Consider the following 9,052-nt stretch of genomic DNA (forward strand, 5'->3'; position numbering starts at 1 on the left):
ATCAGCATTTTTCTCAGTTTGGCATGGAATACCTGTGAATAGGTGGTGTGTGAAATGGGGCTTTCTATGGGCCAGTGAGTTGCTGGCCTGGATATTCTGGTGTGTGGGTCTCAGTGCACCTGCTGTCAGGACAGCCACTTGCTGCTGCTAAGAACAGCCAGGTTCCAGAGCGTGCTTTCTTTTTCTTTCAGCTTTCCTTCTTTCCTTTCAGGTTCTGGGCTTGTCTCTTTTCTTTAAGGAGGTGGACACCCTTCTTATAAGCACTTCCAGCCAAACACAGTGTTCTGTTGCGTTTGCATCGAAGAGACTGAGCATGGTGTAATTGTTTGCCCCTAAGCTCCTCTTGAGTGTGTAGGCTTGTTGTCAGGCCTACAGAGGCTGGGTGATAAAGAGAAGGGGCAGCGGTATTCAGTCTGTGTCCCAGTCTTCCACCTATAAGCTGTGTGATCCTAGGCACGTTAGTGTCTCAGAGCGCCAGTTTTTTTTGTTTTTTTCATTTAGGAATGAGAATACTATTAATCTCCTTGAATATTCATCTCCTAGGATTTTTGGAGATGCTTAGCACAGTTCTTTTTACATACTGCGTACCAAGCACAGTGAAATTTGTAGCCCCTCCCCCTAGCCCACAGACGTACTCACTAGATTTTTATCTCCTGGAGGCTTCTGTGTCTGCAGCTAGCCTGGATGCATAGAGGTTTTGTTGTTGTTGTTTTTAATTTTTTTTTTTAAGATTTTATTTATTTGCGAGAGAGAAAATGAGAGACAGAGAGCATGAGAGGGAGGAGGGTCAGAGGGAGAAGCAGACTCCCTGCCGAGCAGGGAGCCCGATGCGGGACTCGATCCCGGGACTCCAGGACCATGACCTGAGCCAAAGGCAGTCGCTCAACCAACTGAGCCACCCAGGCGCCCTGCATAGAGGTTTTGAAAGTGCTGATTCCGATTGGCCAAGGCCTCCCTCTGTTTTCTCTGAGTGGTGTCTCCAGAGAGGCATGCTCATCTCCAATGGATATTTACTTACGTTTTGAAATTTATATATTTCCTCTCCTTTCTTTGGCTTGAGATGATTGGCAGTAAGGCTGATGAGGTGATGAAGTCAAGTTTCTGAAATCTCTCCTGCCTTTTGGTCTCTCCGAGCCTGGACCACCTCCAAGTGCTGCTGAGCGATACGGCGCGGTGTAATCTGATGGGATCTGAACAACACGGGCCGCCTAGGCGGCAGCCACACACAACACCATGTCGGTGTCAAAGGGACCATGAAAACCTAGGTTCTTGACATGCATTGGAGGCACTACACAAAAGGCGACACAAAGCACAGATACATCCTGGAAAAGATAAGTGTGGGAAGAGAAACTGCCTTATCATCACAACAACTGAGAAACAAATGTGTGAGAGTGAGAGCAGGAAACGGGGGTTGGAATCACAGGGACTCCCACAAACAGGCTGGCAGAAGGCCCAGGAAGACCTGCAGGGACAGCCGGTAGCAACAGTGATGGGTGCGGCTCTGGTCCTCCCGAAGGAGGGACTGGCAGCCTCGGCACCAGGATGTCCCCCTTTTGACGAATCTCAGGATCGGCCCTATTTTCCTAAGATTCGCTCATGTGTTCTGCGCTTGGTGCTTCGGAAGACCCCGAATTGCTGTAGTTACCTGGATGAATCTCTTGGCGTTTCATCTGAACTTACCAGTGCCTGCTAGTGAGATTCTGGAAGGTGCGAAGTCTCGGTGTCTGCAGTGCAGCCCTATCCTGGGACTGCAGAGATTCCCCTGGTTCAACGGATGTGCAGGTCCTAGAGAAAAGGAAGGAGATTCCATTGCCAGTTATATTTTCATCCCCTCATGAGTGACATACTTCTTGAATGGAAAGTAGTTTCTCAGCTCTGAGGCCTCGGCTCCCCCGGTGGCAGGCATTCCTCTGATTTCCCGGGAGCTCCAAGAGCACAGCATGTGTATTTACTCAGAAGGCACCAGTGAAAAAGAGAGACTAGTTTAGAATTCTGTTATCTGCAGACTTCCGCTGTACTGCACATGTTAATTCATTTATATTCAGAACAGACACACTCCCAATAACATTGGTCCATGCACCAAAAATATGATCACATCGGTATCCTTCTTTTGAGGGGCTGACAGTCTGGCAGGGGAGAAAAGAACATAGTCTAATGGACTGCAGGTAAAAGAATTACATGCTCTGAGATGTATAGCTAAAGTGAGGTGGGTATCAGGAGGGGGATTCAAAGAAGACTTCTTGGAGAAGGTCCTGCTGTATCTGCGTCTTCAGAGATTTTCTGAGAGGCAGAGAGAGAGGCGGGACTGAGAGGGAAGAGGGGCACTTGAGACAGAGGATGCATGTGGATAATGTCATAGGGGCCCCAGGTGAGCGACTGGATGCAGGGAGCAGTTGGGTGGCAGGAGAGCCTAAACCAGGGAGGTGAGGGAAAGGATCTAAGATGTTACAGAACTTTTAGAGGAGGAGGAGGAGGAGGAAAGGAAGGAACATGATGAATTCACCAAAAAATATAAACCTACTGAATCTGAGGTGCCTGTGGGACATCCAGATGGATGTGTCTGGCAGGTCACTGGAAGTGCCGGTCTGAACTCAGATAGGAGTTGGAGGTAAAGGTTTGGGAGTTACTTGCTTAGAATTAATAGGATGGCGGGAAAAAATAGATGAGCTTGCCAAAAAAGAATAAAGAATGCAAAGTTGCATTCTTGGGGATCATCTTAGCTTTTGGGAAGAGGGAGAGAAAAGCCAGAAAAGACTGTCTAGAAAAAGCAGCCTGAGGGAAGAAAACAGGCATGTACCGTCTTTGAACTGCAAGGCCAAAGAGAATTTGAAGGAGATGGGTGGGGAGGATCAAAGAAGGGTCGGGGAAAAATTGAGGACTGGGAAGAAGCCTGGATGTGGTAATTAAGAGGTCACTATGACCTTGGAGGGGACAGTCTTAGTGCAATAGGATCCAAAGCTATATAGCAAGAGATTAAGGAGTGAATAGGTGGTTAAGAAGCACAGCCAACAGAAATTATACTTTCAGGAAGTTTCGTGGAGAAGCTTGTTTTTGTTTTGTTTTATTTTGTTGCCTTTGACCCAGTGGATTCTTATGGCCTGAGGAAAAGGACATAGCTCCAAGGAAACGGAAGACAACAAAATGACAGAAGAAAGATCACTGATGGAGGAAAGGCTTGGAGCAGTCTGGCGAGGGGCAGCTGGATGTGTGTGAGGCGGCTGCGGGTGGGAGAAGGCCGGGCATGCGGAGGAGAGCCGGGGTGGACAGGAAGCTGAGGCAGCCATGGCCGAGTCCCGCCAGCATGAAGTGAGGGCGTCGGGGCTTGACGAGAGCTCAGTGGGTCTGGGACAAAGATGGCGAAGTAAAAGGAATGCTGAGCTTTTGGCAGGACACACTTGGGTTTAGGGAATGCGATTTGTAGTGGAACTTGCTGCCCCGGTTTTATGCCTTTCGTCAGGAACGCTTGGCAGTTAACGAGAAGATGGGAGTGTTGCGCCTGCTCAGAGGGGCGAGCGGGACCCGAGGAGAAGTCAACCAGGCCTGGGACCCTGGGTTACGGGTTTGCCCACGCACCCCCCGGGGTCCCAGGGGTGGTGTGACGTCAGTGAGGCCATTCCGTCGGCATGTCCCCCAGTGAAGCAACAGCACGCAAAAGCCCGTTCATTGCAAGAGCGACAGACCTTTCATTGCACAGGAAGGAAAGGAGGTGGAAAAGGCAGACATGCCCCGTCAAAGCAATGAAAATGAAATCAGTTTCCCTTTTTTCTTCCTCAAATTAAATCAAACTCAGAAAAGCTGAGACAGACAAATCAAGGGGAATGACGGTGTCCAAGGAATGAAAAGAAAGACGGGGAGATGGTCTAAACTGGTGGGGAGTGTGGGGAGGAGAGAGTCGGAGGACAGCTTGGGAGTATGGCCATTGGCCCCAACCGGGCTGCTCAGCGGAGGTGATTAATCCTCACCTCCCCTTTCTTGATTCCTCTCTCTAGGAACTCTTACAGGCAAAACAGGATCTTCAAGATCTGCTCATCACCAAAGAAGAGCAGGAAGACCTCTTGAGGAAGCGGGAGCGTGAACTCACCGCCCTGAAGGGAGCCCTGAAGGAAGAGGTCTCCAGCCATGACCTGGAGATGGACAAGCTGAAGGAGCAGTACGACGCCGAGCTGCAGGCCCTGAGGGAGAGTGTAGAAGAAGCAACCAAGGTGAGTCACCGCGCCAGGTCTGACCAGACCCTAGGGCCCGTGGGCCTGGGGCGCGAGAGTCTGGCTTGGGGACAGACGAGGGGGTGAGACCACCTCGCCCACACCCGTGCTAGTCGTTTTTCATTACAGAGTGAAGCTCAGTTTCATCAGATCATGGAAGTAGAGCTTGTTCACAGATAATGAGGTTGGCAGTGCCGCTGTGGACCCTTTTGAGTCAGTAAATTTAAACATTGTTAAAGACACAGGCATGCTTTCGTTCAAGGTGAGATTTGGAGGCCCATGAGTGAGCCTCTTGCAGAGCAGAGAGCTGGGCCCCTCCAGGTATGCCTAAAGGTCGGTGGCCGAGGGCATCTTGTGGCTTTGCTAACGGGGCAGGGTGGCCGACCAGACCCAGATTTCTGGAATCCTTCACCCCTGCCCCTGCCTTAGCCTGTTCCTTTTGACTCGTGACGCCTTCTGTTGAACAGTTCAGTTTCTTTTCTCAGGAGAGTTCCACGAGGGTTAATTGGCTGAATTGTCCAAACCCTTGCCAGATAATTTTTCTCTTAATTGAATTCTTGGCCCCTATAAATAGATTGAAAAATTATGTTGAGGTCTTTTGGTGCAGGCCTCATCTTGGCCATTGGAGAAGAGAAAAGCAGTGTTTTGAAGGGGAAAATGCTCTGCAATATCATGCCATCTTTAGGGAACGAGAGGAATTACAGAGCATAAAGTTTTTCGCGTCTCTGCAATGCACAGGTTAAAGATGATGAGGAAAGAACTCTTGATATTGTTGTTTTATTCTGGGATGATTACAGAGACAGCTCAGAGCGAGTAGGCCCCCTGTCTCCCCTAAGCTGCATAGTGATTCACTGATTTTCAATTATGGCATGGTAATTGCAAATGACAAGAAGTGAAAGATGGTTTTGTTTGTTATAACAATAAAAAGTCTGGGAAATAGTCTGTTTGGGGTTTGTTATAACTGAGACAGTTTTTAAAGCTCTTCTCATTGATTTGCCTTAGTGTTTTTTTTGTTTTGTTTTTGAGACTTGGTTTCATTTGAGGGAGAAAATGGAAACCGATTTCATTTTCGTTGCTTTGAGAGGACGTGTCTGTTTTTTCCATCTTATTTTCTTTCTGTGCGGTGCTCCAGACCTTTCTGTGCTGTTGTTTCATGGGGGACGTGTCAGGAGGCTAGTGAGAAAGATGATTCTCCTTTGAACCCACCACGTGTTCTTCACCTTCAGACCTTGCGTCAGAGCTTGAGTTAACGTGATTGATTCATTGAAGGGTATTTGAGGATGGTGTCTTGGGGCATGTTTATAGTGATTTAAATGTAAGGACAGTTAAGCTTGTGCCACACTTGGGATGCAAGATATTTTGTCAGAAGCTTCTACGTCCACTCACAAACACTGTGAGTGGGGAAGGGAAACGTGGTAGGTGAGTGGAATTGAGATAATCTGTAGAGACTTAGTCTGTTGGATTTTGACCCTTTCAAAGGTCAGTATTATATGTTCATTTACAGCATTTTCATTATGCCAGTTCAAGAGAGATAACTTCCTTGACCTGTACCGGTCTGTGAAAGAAATAACAGGTGAGTTCGCCAAGATATCTATCATGGGCAGAGAACATAGGGTTTCTGAGCACCCAGAAACTAACACAAAGGGGCTCACCTTAGCATCCAAAGGGGTGCATGCCAGCAAGCTTCTTTGCCCCAGGTCATATTCTACAGTGCTATCAGCATCTTTCCCTGAAAGGACAAATCTGATCATGTCAGCCTCTGCTTAAATGCTCTCTTGGCTCCCCACTGCTCCAGATGTAAGTTCAAAATTGTTAGCATGGTAGGCCCTTCCTCTGCCTAACCCTGTCTCCGGAAAACTCCATATTCTTTTAGTCCTTTCACCTCTGGGCACATGTGGACTGACTTCCTTCCACTTTTCTGCCTGACCACCCTCTTTTCATCCCTCAAGACCCTCCTCAAATGTCGTCTCCCCTGTGATGATGACTGGGTACCTCCACTTCCCTCGGTGGATCCTTCCATAGGGTTTCTGTTGCTCCCTGGTTATTCCTCTACTGTAGTTTGTATCATACCATGTTATAATTCATCATGTCTACCAACTTCATTAGACTCTGAGCTTCTTAAGCACAGGGGCCATTTTTATCCCCCCCCCCTTTTTTTTTTTCCCTAGAGTGGGAGTGACAAACCCAAGTACCTCAGGGCCCAGACAGGGACATCAATGAGTGGACCTCTGGGTGTGTTGTTGGGGTGACAGTAGGGCACGGTGGAGACTGTGGCAAACTAGAAAGTGTGCCCTTTGCTGTAGGGTCAGTTGCTTCTCTGCTGCAGTTGAAAGTTGTCAGTGAAGGAATCCTGGGCTCATGTTGCAATCTCTCAAATTTTTTTTTTTTTTTAAGAAGCCAGATATCTGGATGTTGATGTGAGATCTCCTGGCTTTTAAATTAGCAAGAAAAGAATGATAGAGACCAAACTCAACCCATCTGCACATTGACAGCATGTGATCTTTTTCTCTTGAGTTTAACACAGTGTCTGGCACGCAGTTATGTCTATGTAATGTCTGATGAATGAAAGTAAGTGGAGGACAAATTCCCCTCTTAACTAGGTTTTCAGTCCCTGTGGCGTGGTTCCTGTTGGATTTTCTCTGATGGTGATGTGGGAGGTCTTTTAAGAAACCCTGCTATGACTCTGAATTTCTGTACCTTGCTTTTATGTTTCCCTGCAGTTTTTTAAAGAGCATCATGATTGTGTCTTTGCACCTGTTAGCTTTTGCTTCTGAAGGTGGTTCCCAAACAAATGTGACAGAATCTTATCTAATGGAAAAAATTATGTCAGTCTAGCGGACAGATGCTGCCTTTTTGTTAAATGATTTACATGTGGATATTGTAGAATAGAATTTTAAGATTATTCTATTAACTACTTGGAGGAGAGTGAATTAAATATAACTTTTTAAATTTGGTAGTGTGTCTCTTAAATGTGTGTGTGCACTAGCCTTCAGCCTTTTCTAGCCCCAGGGGAAGGACTCCCCCATCACTGTGACTAAAAACTGACATTTCCTTGAGGAACTGTGTTGCAGTAAAAAATTTATTTCCTTGGTAAGTCTTAGGAGGCAGCCCAACTGTCTGGCATCAGATTTTCTAATTTTCGCCACTGCCCCGGGGCCAAAAACTCCTAAAGTGTTATCTTATCGTTGTCCAATAACAAATATTTCATCCTGGCCTGAGCTTGAGCACTAAAAGTTTTTTTTTGTGTGTCCCATGATTCATTGTTTGCGTATAATACCCAGTGCTCCATTCAATACGGAGCACTAAAAGTTTTAAATTACTAGAACATTAGGTGAAAACTGTCAAGTTATGTTAAGAACATTTTGAGGATGTTAAAGGAGCGACTTTTATTTTTGTATTGTGTGATAGACTTCGGGGCCATGAGGCTGTTGTACGGCCCCAACATACAGCAGTTAAGCCACAGATATTTCTTACATGAGTGGGTGAGGGGTAAGTGGAGGGAGGATGAAGATATGTGAGAGACTCTTGCCATCCTTCACTTCTCCATTTGTATCATTTGTAAATAATAGCATTTACAGATTTACTTACTGAACCGTTGCCAAGTGCAAGGTATTATGAAGGTTATGAAGATAAATCAGATAAATGTACCTTCCAGAAGATTGAAGCAGGGGAGAGAAGTAACACTCAAGCTGACTACAGAGTAGGAAAAAGTAAATGTCCCAGACATAAAGTGCTGTAGGAGGTGGCTTGTGCTCAGGAGGGCAGTGTGTAGGGGAATGTGAGTGGTGTTTGAGCATGGAGGCCAAGTACATGAGCACCCGGTACTGAGTCCAGCACCTTGTAGGTGGGAAAATGCAATGTGGGTCTGGGCTGGAGCCTTGTGGAACAATACAAGTTAAGATGGTTACAGATTAAAAGAGACTTTTGAGAGGCAGAGTCCCAGATCCAACACGTGGACCATGTTTGGATCCCAGTTCAGACAAACCAACTGTAAATACACACACACACGCACTTGAAATCATTGGGAACATTTAAATACTGTTTCTATATTTAAGGATATTAAGAAATAAAGTAAGCAAAAGCTTTAGGGGTGACAATAGTGTCATTATTTTTAAGAGTCCTTTATCTTTTAAAGAAACTTACTGAAGAATTTTTAGGTGAAATGGTAGGCTATCTGGAATTTGCTTTAAAATAATCCACTTGGGGGAGAAAGTGCGTGGGGGTGTGGATGAAACAAGATTAGCCATGTGTTGATAAGTATTAAAGCTGCGTGATGGATAAGAACGAGTTAATTATACTATGTGCTCTACTTTTGCTAATGTTTAAAATTTTTCATAACATGTGTTTTTTTATTTTTTTAAGAACACAGAAAGACTTAAGATAGAAAAGGTGAGGCGGAGAGGATGTGAGGACTCATTGAGTGTCATAATGACATGACACAGGAGTGGTTTTTAATTGCTGAGGGAACACTTACTTGGTGTTTGTTGTAGGGACCTGGGACGTGCTTTCCTATCAGTGACCGGCAGGTAGGGGAAGTTAGCAGGTGGAAAAGTGGTTAGAAGTAAGGAGTGAGGAAGATGGAGCTGCGGGTTTGGGGGATGGTGGCCAGGAGAGGCAGGACTGGCAGGAGAGACCCCACGGGGGTGCCATGATTGAGGTGAGGGAGAAAGAAGAGACAGCTAAGCCGCAGATCTTCCCTCGGGTGCTGAGGCCTTGCTGGGGGTGGGAAAGTTCCAGGTGGGTCCCCTAGGGGAAGCGGTTGGTGAGAGGCAGGGCAGCCCTGTTGGGTGGGATGGTGAGCCACTCCACGAGGGTGGGGACCACTCCTGGTGGACTGGGACAGCTTAGGG

At 46.6% G+C, this 9,052-nt stretch overlaps 1 protein-coding gene across 4 annotated transcripts in view; it reads left to right on the forward strand.

Moving 5' to 3' along the window:
• CGNL1 (cingulin like 1) overlaps nt 1–9,052 on the forward strand; it is a 157,051-nt gene that overhangs the window by 73,425 nt on the left and 74,574 nt on the right. For all 4 annotated transcript variants that reach the window (XM_081831147.1, XM_081831148.1, XM_081831149.1 and 1 more), the window contains one exon: nt 3,990–4,202. In XM_081831147.1, the coding sequence (XP_081687273.1) occupies nt 3,990–4,202 (213 nt within the window). The remainder of the gene's footprint in view (nt 1–3,989; nt 4,203–9,052) is intronic.

Source organism: Leptonychotes weddellii, chromosome 9 (assembly GCF_054177405.1).
Source record: "Leptonychotes weddellii isolate Sample4059 chromosome 9, ASM5417740v2, whole genome shotgun sequence".
Lineage (NCBI taxonomy): Eukaryota > Metazoa > Chordata > Mammalia > Carnivora > Phocidae > Leptonychotes > Leptonychotes weddellii.